At 46.7% G+C, this 16,624-nt stretch overlaps 1 protein-coding gene and 1 pseudogene across 3 annotated transcripts in view; one reads left to right on the top strand and one right to left on the bottom strand.

Moving 5' to 3' along the window:
• LOC105358401 (regulator of G-protein signaling 3-like) overlaps positions 1–16,624 on the top strand; it is a 143,095-nt gene that overhangs the window by 39,493 nt on the left and 86,978 nt on the right. For all 3 annotated transcript variants that reach the window (XM_023960529.1, XM_023960531.1, XM_023960530.1), the window contains 5 exons: positions 1,621–1,702; positions 1,864–1,969; positions 2,882–3,314; positions 5,030–5,069; positions 6,886–7,217. In XM_023960529.1, coding sequence (XP_023816297.1) covers positions 1,621–1,702; positions 1,864–1,969; positions 2,882–3,314; positions 5,030–5,069; positions 6,886–7,217 — 993 coding nt within the window. The remainder of the gene's footprint in view (positions 1–1,620; positions 1,703–1,863; positions 1,970–2,881; positions 3,315–5,029; positions 5,070–6,885; positions 7,218–16,624) is intronic.
• LOC111948295 lies at positions 13,881–16,586 on the bottom strand (annotated as a pseudogene).

Raw genomic sequence — 16,624 nt, 5'->3', positions numbered from 1 at the left:
AGATAGGAAAAGTTCTGCTATCAACAAATAGAGAATGGCAGGATACCTGCTCCTGCCTTCTCATTCGTGCTGAGCATGAGAACCAGGAGGAAAAAGTCCTGTCACACTCGCAAACAGTTTACAGCAATTTGTATCTAAATTCAGGACAGCAAAGATCCATTTCTTTTTTTCTTTCAGGTTAGACTATATTGAATTTAAATGCTCTTCTTATACCAGCTACATTGAAAATGAATGCTTGCAATTTGACACTATAACATTCATTCACGTAAATTGTCTCATTAGTCATTTTTCATGCACTAAAAAAAAAGAAATTACATCAAGAGAATTAATCCTGATTTATTGGATTAGTATCTTAATTTGGTAATAGAACTAGGGCTTTAGTAAATCTGCAGTTTCTGTTCAAAAAGACAGCAGAGATGGAACTCTTTTTTTTTAAAGACAGACATTCCCACATCTGTTCATTCTCTGTTCATTTTTAGGCATTTGTTTCCAATTTATGTCGCATCAGGCTGGTCTTTTAAAAATTTTCCATAACAATCTGTTGTTTTTCATTCTTAATTCCGTTGGATTGTTTTTGTTGAGTACCATCTGTTCAGCTGTTTACCTTTCTCCCCTGCTCTGCAATTTCCCAAGTCCAGCTCCCCTTTTTCTGACACTCTAATCTGTTCATAATCTTTTCATCTCTTATAAATGTAGAATCTCAGTTTGTTACCATGTATTTCTTTCTTTTTTTTAACATTATCTCCACTTTTTTTGAAGAAACTTCTCAGTTTTCCCCTTAACAGTGTGTCTGCTTAATAGGAAGGATTAAACAAACTGTGGTTGGACTTTGGGTGGTGTAACACTCCAGTATTAAGCATTTGGTTATAGAGAATAATGTAGAGAGTCAATCCTCACAGAAATATGAAAAAAACAAAAAAACAATTCTATCTCAGAGAAAAAAAATCAGTGGACTGTGCAAAACCACAATTGCACCCGACATTTTAGGGTCATTACAAGCTTCGAGCCTCTAAATAATCCCTGAATCTCCACATTGTTGCTTCTCCCTTAAGGGCAGATTTTGTAATTTAGCAGTGTATTCATATGCTTTTGCTCTGTTGCAGAAACAAAAACCAGAGATGTGCAGATGAGATGGAAAGTGAAATGTTTTGGATAGAAACATGTTGCTTTTGGCTCAGGCCATCAGGTGCAGAGAGAAAATGTTTGGCAACAAGAACAAAAGGGTTAATGGGAAAGAATTGTCAGCACATTTTTGTGTTTTAAAGTGTGTGTTGGTAAGTTTGACAAATTAGATGGTACAATTTCCTCTATGGTGGTAATTTCTCATATAAGTTCCCAAAAGCCTTTAAATCAATTAGTACATTTCTTCTAAATCACTGCAGTAGTTTTTCCTCTAACTCAACTAATTAATTACACTCACCGGAAAACTGCTGTCAAGACAGTTTTAATAGGAAGTAACAGTAGAAAGCAAACCTACTTACTCGCCCTCTAGGGAGGAAGTCAAATATTTTGCCAGCATCCTACTTTTGGTACCTCAGGTAGTGGGGGGCTGAGACGGAAACCTTAGTTTTTGCATCCCAAAATGACTGTATGGATCTGTCTGCTTGGTCATTTTTGCAGGTGACCATCCTTCGAGGAAAGGATGGATATGGATTCACCATCTGCTCCGATTCCCCTGTGAGGGTGCAAGCTGTTGATCCAGGCAAGTTTTGCATGCACATGTCAGTTTACATGAAGCTCAAAGGTGTTCTGACCCACTACTTTAAGGTTGTTATTTCATCCATGCTACATAATGTCATTCTGCACTTCAAAGACTACTTGGGCCTGCTGGATACATACTAGTCTTTCCTTTCACTCTGGCAGGGGGTCCAGCGGATCTGGCTGGTCTGCAGCAACTGGACACTCTGCTTCAGTTAAATGGGCAGCCAGTGGAGCAGTGGAAATGCGTGGACCTAGCTCATGCTATAAGGTAATCACCATAAATAACCAGAGAAAAACATACAAATGCACATTACTATAAAAGTAAAGGATGTAAAAAAAAGTTTGGTTGTACTTTTAGCCTTTAAAAGCGGCTTAAAATGGTAAAGGATTCCTGTCGTCCAATTTTTATTTTTAAATGAAGGATGAAGCGGCAAAAATTTGTGCAAAATAAACTTGAACATCTATACTAAAACCTGTTGAATCATTTTGGTTTTGATTTTTTTCTCTGTAGCAACTATGCTAGTGAGCATAATATCAGAATGAATAATATTTCAAGGTTTTATATCAGAGGTTAGTAGTTTTAAAACAGGCAAAGATTATCAAAGGATGGTTGGGAATCATTAAAATATACATTTATGCATATTTTAATATAGGATTTAGATTTGCTTAAGACAAAATGTTTAAGAGATTGCATATTTTGTAGAATTTTGAGGATAAAATAGGCATTTGAAAAGAAAAAAAATCTGACATTTGTTATTTTATTGTTACTATGAGACACCTGTTATCAAAATTTCAGTCAGATTTAAAAAAAGAAAAAAAAAGTCCAAATTCTGGCCGAAAAATCAGATTTTTTACTCAAGTATTTTTATTTTATTATCAGGTCAGAATCTTGAGGTTAGGCTAAAATAAACAGTAAAAAAAGGTGAAAAGTGTATAATTTCAATAGAATTCTCAGTTTAACAAATTTACATTTTGCAGTCCTGATATTTGTAAATAATTATTTTAATACTATATGTTGTTTCCATGTGGTTGCAGGAAAAGGTCATTGTTATATTTCTATACCAGATTAGTTTAGCAAACACTATGTCTTTTTTTAGATTTTATATGCTGCACATTTTCACAAAAAACAAGTGTTGCCTTGTTTGTTTTTAAATTACATTTTTTTTTTGCTGTGTTGCAGAAACAGCGCCAATGAAATCACAGTGGTTGTGTGGCGTACTGGTCCATCTGCGAAACCCAATTTTGAGGGTCTCATTCACAGACCCTCCTATAAACCCTCCACCTTAAACTATGAGGCCCCATCGCCCCCTCTGCGCAGGCATGCGCCAGATGTTGGCACAATCAAATCCCCCCCAGCCGTGCCGCCTCTCCCGGCTCACCACCGTGCCACCGCCACACGCAGGCTATTGGTGAATGGGTCTGAAGCGGGCAACAATGTCGGCGTAGGCCGGGGTACGCTGGCATGGGGAGCTCAGGGAGGCTCGATGGATGATCTGGATGGAAAACCGCGTCTTCTCCATCACCCTGCTACTGCCACATTAAAAGGAACCCGGGTGAAAGCATCAAATGGAGACAACTACATCATCCTGGCGCCCATCAACCCTGGAAGCCAGGTACCGCAAAGTAGCGGAGGACTGCATCTTCATCATCTTCTTCGCCCTCCTCCCTTTCACCATGGTCATTTGGTGGCTCCCCCTAGATATGTTTCCCTACCATACATCCCTAGTGCCGATAGATAGATGGACTGTATGTACAGTGTGTCTGCATCATTTGGGATGCTGCTGTCTCATTTATATTATGTGTGTTTTTAACACATTACATTCACCGAAAAGCTAAAGGAAGCAAAGGCAGCATCAAGCTCCATGGGACTCTTTGGTTGTATTTGCTTCATAATGTTCAAGCAACAAAGTTCATTATGGAAAACAACATGTAAATAATTAATATCACAGACACAATCTAAAGAAATGTATGTCATGAATTACCTAATATCTATAATGCAAATAGTTATGGCATTCAATAAACATTTACATTTCCTGTAAAAACACATGTACATGTACAGCAGGACATGTATGTGGCGTTTCATTTAGTACGTTTTTTTGTATTTTAGATTAAAGTTTTAATCACAAAATAAAGAAAATCTAATCCAACATAAGGACTGATCTGAATTCCTTAGCCAACATCTTCTAAACAACAAAAAATACTAACCAATACAATCTAGGGTGGCAAATTATGAGATTCAGGAATTGATTCACAGCTCCTCTTACTGAGGAAGAGTAGGAAGTTCAGTGCTTATCAACCAATTGCAACTAACTAAATCCAGAGATGTCTCATACAGAGCTGGGAAACTTACTCATCTTTTATATTTTCTATACCTCTGCTCTGAAGAGTGTTTGTGACCTGAGGCCTTTGTATGGGCCATGAGCATGCCTAATGTATGCTTTTCTGCTTTAAGTTAATGCACCCAACTCTCTAAAGTGTGTACCAAGAGTGGCCGTTGACATCAGGTTAGGAGAACGGGCAGGGAACCGTTCAAAGACACAAGTGTATTTGAAAAAAAAAAACCCAAAAAACTGTATAGCCTCGAGGAAAAGAGGAACGCACCATCACGGTGAACAAATCTTCTCATTCGAACTGCTGCAGTTTCTGTTACTAACAAAAGCGAGGCAGAAATTCGGTGTTTTGACCCGGCTAAATATAAAAAATGCCCTGTGGAAATAGGTCATAATGATGGCGTTTTAAATGGACGCACTACTTCGGTTCACAATAAATGCATGCTGCTGAGGAAATACCCTGATTTGCTGCCAAAAAAAGGCAGTGCCAACTTTGAGATGGTTAAACTTGTTGGGACTTTCCAAATAACACTCCACCTGCTTTAATGGATTTGAATAATAATGTATGATGTAATGGTAGCTTTCTATTTTTTTTTACATCTAATCCAGATCATGTCACTGTTCTTGGGAAATAATGGTCAACCCGCTCATAGATTCAGAGAACCTTCAAAAATAATTACACAAGTTTGCTTCTTGACTGAGTGAGCTTTCTAATCTAAATAACAAAAGGGCCTTAAAATATATGATAAAAATTATCCAGCATTATGACTAAATAAAAAAACTAAAATTGCTTGTTTTTATAAGAAAAACCTTGTACTTGTGCTCAAATAACCAAAGTAGTATAATATTAAGTTAATTAAGTCGCCTGTCATCACCAATCTAAACTAAACAGTGAAACATAACATCAAAATGTCTGCTTAATCTCTCAATTTCATCTAGACATAATTTAATTTGTTTAAAATGCTTCTCAATGTCATTTTACGCTGCTCTGCTTTCAGATCCTGAGGCCTGTTTATCAAGACACTGAGGGAACACTAGGTAAGACCTTAAACAGTGGAGATGTTACTCTCAGCATGCAGTTAGCTGATAAGGTTTAGTATTTTAAAAAACACCTTTGGTTTCTGCAGGTCACAAAGTTTTGTAACATATCGGGGCGGTCTGTTTTTTATTTAAGAGTAAAAATGAAATGGTGATGAGAGTGGGTGAACAAACTCCATGGATCCACTCCCATATTAAACAGTTTTTGTTTTGTCACTTGTATGATCTGTTTTTTAGTAAATACTTAGCAGATGAAGGGAAGAGATGGCCTCATATCTAACTGCAGGTGCATTTTTTTTGTTTGTTTTAGGTTATCAAAATGAAGGTAAATGGTTTCCATTAGTCAAAGGAAAATTAAAATATAGTTGTAGTCATATTTATATCTATATTACTCCTGCAACCTCAAATATTGGACCAAATTTGTTTCCCACACTCTCCCAGCCAAATCAAAACTTATGCCATAGTCACAACTGGCCTCGCGGAGGAATACGGGCTGTCCGCGGACAAGAAATGGGCAAATATGTACGGGGCATTGACAAAAATGTAATATTGTTGACTAAGTAAGTGTGAAGTAGATGAGGATTTTTTAGTCTTTTGAATCCTGCACACTGCATAAGGAGCCAGTTAGTGCTGTATAAGTGATAAGCGTGCACTCCTTATCTGCAGCTTGACTGTTAGAAATGAGGAAATTAGACAATCAGAGGGTAGTTTGGGTGTGAGTCCGTGTACCTATACTTGCACAACCCACGTATGCAGCCTTTGCACACGGTCTGTAAGGGGCCAGTACTCACACCATGCTAATGTGTGGCTCTAGAGTAGAGCCCTGCGCGGGACTATTTTCTTCATCCCGCTCCCGCCCGCGCCCGTTGAATTTTTGACCAATCCCGCCCGCTCCCGCAACGTATGCGTTACACTCCCGCCCGCTCCCGCATTATGTATGTCCACTCCCGCCCGCACCCGCAAAACTCAGAGAATTTAGTCCCGCACAGTAATAGAGATGCATTGATTTTGTATCGTCCCCCGTCCCGCAGGAAAAAAACATGTATTTTTATTGATATTATTAAAGAGATTCATGTCCCTCCTCCAGCCTCATCTTTTGATGCATTCCTCTTGGGTAATGTACAACTTAAATATTAAATATATTTTCACATTCCTGTTCGGTTAAAAGTGTCCGTGTGTGCGCGCGCAGACAGACGGCCTGAAGCGCGCTCTTAGTAAGAGAAGGGGCGGGGCGCACCCCCAACATCAGGTTACATGACAGAGGCCATTGGGCGTCTCTACCTGGTGCCTTCACGGAGCTTCAGTACATAAGAAACCAACAGCTGCACAGCCTAACGAAGTTCGCTTATATATATTCATGAGATATTCATGCCAGCACTGATCCCGCGGGGTTTATTTTTTGCCGCCCGCTCCCGCCCGCAGCACAATCCAAACCGCCCAATCCCGCGAGATTTGGGTTGGGTCCCGCGGGACCCGGCGGGACCCGATCCCAATGCAGCCCTCTACTCTAGAGCACCATATGACAGCAACACCTGTCTGTTTTAAGTGTGTGTAACTCACATAATTTTTATAAATACTTTACAAAAGACTTACCACACGTAGGACAATTGTACATTCCATTTTAATGACATCCTTTAGGTGGCTACGCTCCTGTTTAGATGCAGCTGCTCCTCTCCACCCAAAAACTCGAAGCACCCATACGGGTCAACCCCCTGGACGGGTGCATATGATTAAAGCCTTGTTGTCCTTATCTGTTGCATGTTGGTCTTTTTTTCTGGCCTTTTTATAAAAGTCAACAGTGCGTTTTTTATTTCAGCCTCAGGCTTCAACAGGTTATACCCAACACGTCAGACTTCTGGACAACAGTCCCAGAAATCCCAGAGTGGTGGTGGTGTTTTACCTGGTGGTGTCAGTAGCAGCGGTTCAGGCATGTCCAGTCGAACTGGCTTCTTACGGCGATCTAACAACTCCAAGACATCAAAAGGGTCATCAACATCTACTAATGCTGGCATTCCCAACTACCAACAGCAGAATGCGAATTTTGCCAACTACCAGAACTGCACCATTGTCCGCTCACATACTCCACATGCCAACTATGGATACGTTAAAGTGGCGCCCAAGATCCTCATCTTCCCCATATTTGTACAGGTTGGTTGGTTGGTGTGCAACTCGTATTCTTAAATGATGATGCCTTTGGACAATTTTTATTTGTAACACATTTTTGCTGAAACTTTAAACTGTGAAATGTTGTAGTGTCCTCGATTTTTAACCCTTGCGCTATCCTAGAGAAAAAAGAAATAAATTGGATTAGATAAAGGAACGGGGGGGCTTATTTTAACCCTTTGGCTGTCCTAGAGGGGGAACAAAAAGGCTTGGATTGAAGGAAGGGAATGGGGGGGTCATTTTAAAAACGCACCCCCTCATCCTGGTTTGGTCCCTGACCACTGAAGAGTGGTCATTCACCCCAAAACTTTGTAGACGTTTCAGGCACCCTCTATCACCCCCGACCACTTGGGGTCGCCAATTCCCCGGTTCTTTTTTTTTATTTCACGGACAGCAGGGGTCGCCTTTCTCTACTGCGGTCACTCTGTTTTTTTTTTTTTTGTTTTTTTTTTACCCTCGGTCACCAGGGGTGCCGTTTCTCTGAGGGTCACTGAAACCCTGAATTCTTTCCTATTTGATCTAATGCCAACAAGGGGCATCCTTTTAGGAAAAGATTTCCACCGAATGCATTATGCAGTCCACCTTTATTTTCTCTTTTTTTTTATCCTTGACCAATTGGGTTACGGGGGCTTCATTGTTTCTTTTTTTGGTCTTAGTCCACATTCACCATGCTTCCTCTCTGCCACCTGATGGTGCCAACCTTACAGTTGGTTTTTTTTTTTAAATTTCTTTATTGTTATTATTATTAATATTATTATTGTTAGTATTATTCTTATTCTTATTCTTATTATGAATATATATATAAAAGATAAACACCCCTTTCACCCTCCCCAGGGGTCTAACGGACCCAGCGAGGCAGCGTTCGGAAGTACAGTTTGTTCAAGATCACGCTGGGGTCTAGCGGACCTGGCGAGGAAGAGCTAGGAGCAATATTTGGTTTAGGTTCACGCTGTGGTCTCTCGGACCCCGTGAGGCAGCGCTATGAACAAACGAATTGTTTAGCGTATCTTAGGGTCACGTGGACCCCGCAAGGCAGAGTTCGGAACTAAGTTCTGTTCAGGCTCAAGCTTGGGTCTCTCGGACCCCGTGAGGCAGGGCGCTGAAAAACTGTTCTTTTTTTTTTTTTGTGTACCTTGGGTCACGCGGACCCCGCGAGGCAGGGTTCGGAACTACGCTTTGTCCAGGTTCACGCTGGGGTCTCGCTGACCCCGCGAGGCAGGGTCCGGAACTAAGTTCTGTTCAGGCTCACGCTGGGGTCTCTCGGACCCCGTGAGGCAGGGCGCTGAAAACTGTTCTTTTTTTTTTTTTGGGTGTACCTTGGGTCACGCGGACCCCGCGAGGCAGGGTTCGGAACTACGCTTTGTCCAGGTTCACGCTGGGGTTCTCGCTGACCCCGCGAGGCAGGCTTCGGAACTAAGTTCTGTTCAGGCTCACGCTGGGGTCCCGCGGACCCGGAGAGGCAGAGTTCGGAACTAAGTTCTGTTCAGGCTCAAGCTGGGGTCCCGCGGACCCGGAGAGGCAGGGTTCGGAACTAAGTTCTGTTCAGGCTCAAGCTTGGGTCTCTCGGACCCCGTGAGGCAGGGCGCTAAAAAACTGTTCTTTTTTTTTTTTTTTTTGGTGTACCTTGGGTCACGCGGACCCCGCGAGGCAGGGTTCGGAACTACGCTTTGTCCAGGTTCACGCTGGGTTCTCGCTGACCCCGCGAGGCAGGCTTCGGAACTAAGTTCTGTTCAGGCTCACGCTGGGGTCCCGCGGACCCGGAGAGGCAGAGTTCGGAACTAAGTTCTGTTCAGGCTCAAGCTGGGGTCCCGTGGACCCGGAGAGGCAGGGTCCGGAACTAAGTTCTGTTCAGGCTCAAGCTTGGGTCTCTCGGACCCCGTGAGGCAGGGCGCTGAAAAACTGTTCTTTTTTTTTGGTGAACCTTGGGTCACGCGGACCCCGCGAGGCAGGGTTCGGAACTACGCTTTGTCCAGGTTCACGCTGGGGTCTCGCTGACCCCGCGAGGCAGGGTCCGGAACTAAGTTCTGTTCAGGCTCACGCTGGGGTCCCGCGGACCCGGAGAGGCAGAGTTCGGAACTAAGTTCTGTTCAGGCTCACGCTGGGGTCTCTCGGACCCCGTGAGGCAGGGCGCTGAAAAACTGTTCTTTTTTTTTTTTTGGTGTACCTTGGGTCACGCGGACCCCGCGAGGCAGGGTTCGGAACTACGCTCTGTCCAGGTTCACGCTGGGGTCTCGCTGACCCCGCGAGGCAGGGTCCGGAACTAAGTTCTGTTCAGGCTCACGCTGGGGTCTCTCGGACCCCGTGAGGCAGGGCGCTGAAAACTGTTCTTTTTTTTTTTTTGGGTGTACCTTGGGTCACGCGGACCCCGCGAGGCAGGGTTCGGAACTACGCTTTGTCCAGGTTCACGCTGGGGTTCTCGCTGACCCCGCGAGGCAGGCTTCGGAACTAAGTTCTGTTCAGGCTCACGCTGGGGTCCCGCGGACCCGGAGAGGCAGAGTTCGGAACTAAGTTCTGTTCAGGCTCAAGCTGGGGTCCCGCGGACCCGGAGAGGCAGGGTTCGGAACTAAGTTCTGTTCAGGCTCAAGCTTGGGTCTCTCGGACCCCGTGAGGCAGGGCGCTAAAAAACTGTTCTTTTTTTTTTTTTTTTTGGTGTACCTTGGGTCACGCGGACCCCGCGAGGCAGGGTTCGGAACTACGCTTTGTCCAGCTTCACGCTGGGGTCACGCGGACCCCGCGAGGCAGGGTTCGGAACTACGCTTTGTCCAGGTTCACGCTGGGTTCTCGCTGACCCCGCGAGGCAGGCTTCGGAACTAAGTTCTGTTCAGGCTCACGCTGGGGTCCCGCGGACCTGGAGAGGCAGAGTTCGGAACTAAGTTCTGTTCAGGCTCACGCTGGGGTCTCTCGGACCCCGTGAGGCAGGGCGCTGAAAAACTGTTCTTTTTTATGGTGTACCTTGGGTCATGCGGGCCCCGCGAGGCAGGGTTCGGAACTATGCTTTGTCCAGGTTCACGCTGGGTTCTCGCTGACCCCGCGAGGCAGGCTTCGGAACTAAGTTCTGTTCAGGCTCACGCTGGGGTCCCGCGGACCCGGAGAGGCAGAGTTCGGAACTAAGTTCTGTTCAGGCTCAAGCTGGGGTCCCGTGGACCCGGAGAGGCAGGGTCCGGAACTAAGTTCTGTTCAGGCTCAAGCTTGGGTCTCTCGGACCCCGTGAGGCAGGGCGCTGAAAAACTGTTCTTTTTTTTTGGTGTACCTTGGGTCACGCGGACCCCCCGCGAGGCAGGGTTCGGAACTACGCTTTGTCCAGGTTCACGCTGGGGTCTCGCTGACCCCGCGAGGCAGGGTCCGGAACTAAGTTCTGTTCAGGCTCACGCTGGGGTCCCGCGGACCCGGAGAGGCAGAGTTCGGAACTAAGTTCTGTTCAGGCTCACGCTGGGGTCTCTCGGACCCCGTGAGGCAGGGCGCTGAAAAACTGTTCTTTTTTTTTTTTTGGTGTACCTTGGGTCACGCGGACCCCGCGAGGCAGGGTTCGGAACTACGCTCTGTCCAGCTTCACGCTGGGGTCACGCGGACCCCGCGAGGCAGGGTTCGGAACTACGCTTTGTCCAGGTTCACGCTGGGTTCTCGCTGACCCCGCGAGGCAGGCTTCGGAACTAAGTTCTGTTCAGGCTCACGCTGGGGTCCCGCGGACCTGGAGAGGCAGAGTTCGGAACTAAGTTCTGTTCAGGCTCACGCTGGGGTCTCTCGGACCCCGTGAGGCAGGGCGCTGAAAAACTGTTCTTTTTTATGGTGTACCTTGGGTCACGCGGACCCCGCGAGGCAGGGTTCGGAACTATGCTTTGTCCAGGTTCACGCTGGGTTCTCGCTGACCCCGCGAGGCAGGCTTCGGAACTAAGTTCTGTTCAGGCTCACGCTGGGGTCCCGCGGACCCGGAGAGGCAGAGTTCGGAACTAAGTTCTGTTCAGGCTCAAGCTGGGGTCCCGTGGACCCGGAGAGGCAGGGTCCGGAACTAAGTTCTGTTCAGGCTCAAGCTTGGGTCTCTCGGACCCCGTGAGGCAGGGCGCTGAAAAACTGTTCTTTTTTTTTGGTGTACCTTGGGTCACGCGGACCCCCCGCGAGGCAGGGTTCGGAACTACGCTTTGTCCAGGTTCACGCTGGGGTCTCGCTGACCCCGCGAGGCAGGGTCCGGAACTAAGTTCTGTTCAGGCTCACGCTGGGGTCCCGCGGACCCGGAGAGGCAGAGTTCGGAACTAAGTTCTGTTCAGGCTCACGCTGGGGTCTCTCGGACCCCGTGAGGCAGGGCGCTGAAAAACTGTTCTTTTTTTTTTTTTGGTGTACCTTGGGTCACGCGGACCCCGCGAGGCAGGGTTCGGAACTACGCTCTGTCCAGGTTCACGCTGGGGTCTCACTGACCCAGCGAGGCAGCGCGGGGAACAAATGCATCACTTTAGTGTACCTTGTGGTCACGCGGACCCGCCGAGGCAGACCTCGGAACTAAGTTTTGTTCAGGTTTACGCTGGGGTTTCTCAGATCCCGCATTTCAGCGCACTGAACAAATTCATCTTTTTAGTGCACCTTGGGGTCACACAGGCCCAGGGAGGCAGGGTTTGGAACTAAGTTTTGTCGAGGTTCATGATGGGGTCTCGCGGATCCCGTGAGGCAGTGCTCGGAACAATATTTTGGTTTAGGTTCACGCGGGGGTCTCTCGGACCATGGGAGGCAGTGCGCTGAATAAATGTTCTGTTTTAGTGTACTTTGGAACAATATTTTGTTTAGGATCACACAAGGCAGGGCGCTGAACAAATGTTCTGTTTTAGTGTACAGTGGGGTCTCGCGGACCCCGCAAGGCAGCGCTCGGAACTATCTCTTGTTCAGGTTTATTCTTGGGTCACGCGAACCCTGCAAGGTAGTGTGTGGAACTATATTTTGTTTTATTTTATGTTGGGGTCTCACGGACCCCGCCAGGCAGCGCTCTGAACAAATGTGGTGTTTTAGTGTACCTTGGCTAGGTTTTGTTCATGTTTATGCTTGGGTCCCGGGACCCTGCGAATTAGCGCTCGGAACTATATTTGTTGAGGTTTCTGTCTCGCGAACCCAACAAGGCAGGGTGCAAAACTATCTATTTACCTAAGTCTAAGGTGGGTTCCATATAACCCCAACAACCAGCGCGTAGAAAACTTTTCTGTTTTGTTTTAGTTTACAATGTGGTTTTATGTTCCCAACAAGTGAGCGTGGAAAACTTTTTAATATTTTATACTATTTAGTTTTTTTTATAATTTGACTTTTCTTGGTGAGGGACTAATGTCAGACTCTGTCTGTGGTGGTCGGACTCTCAGAACTTAGGTCAGAGTCCCTAAACTGCGGTCGGCACCTCTGAATCAGAGTAAGCTACAATTCTTTTTTTTTTTTTTTTCTTAATCCGACTTCTATCTCAGGGTTTTAAAAGCTACTGACTCTTGCAGACTTTCCAAACACATTCCTTTTCCTGAGTGTGGGCAGCATGATAGTTCTTCGGACACTTTCGTTTCTCTTTCTACTCTGCTGGTGCTACGGTGGCGAGCGGGAGGACGGGGCCATCAAAGTAACCTTTTTTATTTATTTATTTTTTTTTTTTAATTCTTTCCTGAGCGCTAAGGGGCATGCCATCTCAACTTTTACTGTGTTGATCTTTCTCTAGGCAAACCCAATGATGATCGGTTCCGAAAAGACGGTGACCAACATCCTACAGGGTCCAGCCAATTTGCCACAAGTGATGCAGTGTCACCGAATACAGAAGCGCAGTTGCAGGGGTACCTGGAGGCCACGTCTTGCTTGGGAACACCTCAACACTGTCCCTGAACGTCATGTTCCCATCTGCCAGCCCACCGCGTCCTGGCGCAGACAGAGGCCAGACGGCTGGCTCGTTTGCACGGATGAGATACGCAATTCTGCGTCCAGGCTTAACTCAGAACCAGGCAACATTGTCAAAGCGCTCCACCGTTGGGCTTCCTCGAAGGGGACTGGCTGAGCTCTACCAGCGGAAGGGTTTCTATGCCACTCGCACTTTAGGCATACCCATTGCTGCTAGTACTCAACCCGGCGCGTGACGGCTTTGTGGATTGAGTACCTTAAAAAAAAAGAAGAAAAAAATACTAAAAAACAAATAAACCAAACAACGTTTTGCCTTGTGACTTCGAGATTTGTTTCCTCCTGCTATTATCCGTCTCAATATGTACCGTTTTGTATCTTGTATGAGACAGTAACTTCATGTAATATCTTCGTACTATAATCTCATAGTCGTGTCAGGTAGTCACAAACATGTATACTCTGCTTACGATAATCACTCGATTTAACCTGTGCGTACGCTTATCACAAACATCTAACCTCTGTATGCAATAATCATTTAATTTAACCTGCTTATAGGCTAACCAATATGCGATTGAAACAATGTAAACATCAATGTAGTTTTATTCATTTTATTTTTATTATTATTGATATTATTATTAGTAGTATTATTATTTTCATTATTTTTTGCATTTGTCAATCTTTACAAAGCCAGCTTGTGTCTTGTATCAACTAATACAAAATAAAGCAATTTATCTTTAAAAGGTATTATTGGGGTCTATGTCATACAGCACCCAGCAAACACAAATTGAAAAACACAAGATGATGTTGGTTCAGATTTAACTTTTATTCGACTAAGGCAAAATTGCAACACAGAAATCCTGAAGGAACACACTTTGCCAAACTATCAGAAAGCTGCCACCCATGCAACGCTGGGCCTAGGCTGGACGACACACGGCTCTGTGAGACTTCAGAGTGGCCGCGGAAAGTCCTGTCTCTTCAGCAACACTCCAAGGAACATGGAGGTCATTTGCCGATTCAAATGAATGCTCCGTCTCTCTTTTCGATTGGAGTGCGGCTAACCCCCTCCTCCTCAGGCTCCTCCGGGCTCTCGGAGCCTTGCGTCAACATCGACGGACGGTGCTGCATTTCGTTCTTCAATCGCGGGAGATCCCCTCGCGTGCGCGCCGGGTCCCCGGCCGAGGCGTTTCCCTGGTGCATCTCCGAGTCTTGCTTCGACATCCAAGGATGGGCTAGTATGTCTTTCAGCGTCGGTCTCTCTTCAGGCGCCCTGCTCAAACACCATTGCATCAGGGCCACGCAGTCCTCGGAAAGGTCCTTTTTGAAACGAAGCTCGCCCAGTAGGATCTCTTCGTCGTTTTGAAACGGTATGTCCCCGTGCACCATGTCGTACAAAAGTATTCCCAACGACCAGACCTCAGACGGGAGAGCTTTGTAGCATCCTTGAGTGAGCCGTTCGGGGGGTGCATACACCGCGGTCCCGTGGAACGTGTCGTACACTTTGTCGGGTTCAAGGAAAACGGCAGAACCAAAGTCGATGAGTAACAGCTTGTGCGTAGACGGGTCCAGCAGCAGGTTTTCGTCTTTCACGTCCATGTGCACGACACCGCGGCTGTGACAGTGGAGCAAGGCCTGAATGACCTGACCTAGAAAATCTCTGGCCGTGTCCTCACACAGACGCTTACAGGTCGTGATGTAGTGAAACAGATCTTGCGTGTTCTCTGGCGTCTCCGTGACTATCACCCAAGCTCCCCGGGTCTTGTAAAAGTCCAGCATGCGGATGATCCCCGGAAACGGAGGGTCTTTGGTGACCATTTCCAAGGCAACCACTTCGAGCGGCTTACTGGTCCCGTCGACCTCGCAGCATCTCGTACGCAAGAGCGGGACAAACTTCAGGGCCACGGAAATCCTGTCGCTCCGCCTCTTTCCCAGAAACACTTTGCCGAAGCCCCCCTTGCCCAGGCAATGGCTGGACATCCAATACTTTTCCCGGAATGTTTTCATGGCAGAAGGATCGATCGGTTTTTGAGTCTTCGCTTCCATGGTGTTTTTACAGAGCCAGGTAATTTTACTTGAACCTCTCTAGGTTTGCATGAAACAGTTTCTGGTTTGAAGAGCCTGGGATCTCAGTCTTCTGGTGTAGCTCTGTTTGCACCAGAGAGCAGGTTTCCCCTGGCAGACCTAGACACAGAAAGCCCTGTTTGCTGTGCTCCTGTTGGACTCCTGACAGAAGCAGCAGAAGGAGGGCACTAAGGCAGATAAAGAAACATAGAGAAATTAGAAGGTGGAGTCTTCTGTCTGAAGGAGGAAAAGCTGCAGGGAAAGAGGGAGGGGGAGAGACAGTGATATCTGACCACATAAATTCAAGCATCCGACTGGAGTGAGGAGGAATTCTCCCAAGGGCTCAGGCAAAGCAGGTTGTCACGTTGCAAGGAGCAAGAAAGAGGAGGGCATTTTGCTTCAAATACTCATCTGGAATTCTGAAAGGACTTTCCTCTTTGGTCAATATCATTTTTGTGCAGCTGAACCTGGAGCTGTCAGCTCAGGACTGAAGAGAGATTCTTTCAGGTATGTGAGTTTGTCATTTACCATGTAGTTGTTTGGAAACGCTTTTCTTTTTGTTGTTCTTTTTTTTTTTTTTTTGTTCTTTGCCAACGATCGCGTTTTTAGAGAGACTCGTTTCATAACTTGTTTTGATAAGTGTCTAAGGCTGCCTTTGTCCGGGGTGAACGAGCATCACTGTTCCGGAGGCGTCTCTGCGTAACATTTCCAACATATGTCTCCAGTTGTAGTAAAACGTGGGCTTGTAGCTTCCAACAGACCCTTGAAAGTTGATCAGGAAGCCTTGGTAGTCTCTCACTGATACCTCAGGCACGCCCACGTCAGGTGCAAACTTCACGTTGAAGTAGTACACAGGCTCAGTCGGGTGAGCCTCCAGCCTGAAACCCTCAGAAGCGCACATCTGCGCTACGGCCGCAGACTGGTTGAACAGCAGGCACAGGACGCAGCAAGATGTCTTTGGCGTGACCTCCGGCTCCCCATTGCCCAACCGCTGTGCCTTAACTCGTTCCAAAACAAATCGCTTGTAAGCCTCGGGGGACATTAGAGTCCTCAAGGGCCCCGTCCTTGCATTCACCAGCATGCCTTTGCAAGAGTTGCGATTAGCGCACCAAGGGAGCCCTCTGTCATTCAGCATCTCAGTGAGCAGCACCCTGTCGTACGTGTTACGGGCCAGGGCTCGCCCTGGTACCGCACGCTCTGCAAAAGATGCCATGAGCGGCCTCGGGTTCTTGGCCAGCAGCTCCATCACGGCCAGCACGGGGGTGCAGCGTGGGCACATCGGATCGGGGTCGCCGTTCGCCCCGCACGAGCATCTGCCCAGCGGAGGCTTGCACTCCGGAAAGAGGACGGCAAGGTCTGTCGACGACAGGTGCCTGCTCTCTGCCACGCGCTCCAGGACGCGTACCTTGATCAGTTCCTTACAGTCTGAGACCTTGTCCTTGTCGCAACACAGGGCGTTTGAGGAAGGCTCCCCAGCATCCTGTCGACCC

This window comes from Oryzias latipes, chromosome 12, assembly GCF_002234675.1.
Source record: "Oryzias latipes chromosome 12, ASM223467v1".
Lineage (NCBI taxonomy): Eukaryota > Metazoa > Chordata > Actinopteri > Beloniformes > Adrianichthyidae > Oryzias > Oryzias latipes.
The sequence above is the reverse complement of the archived record's forward strand: the minus strand, read 5'-3'. Positions and strand labels throughout refer to the sequence as shown.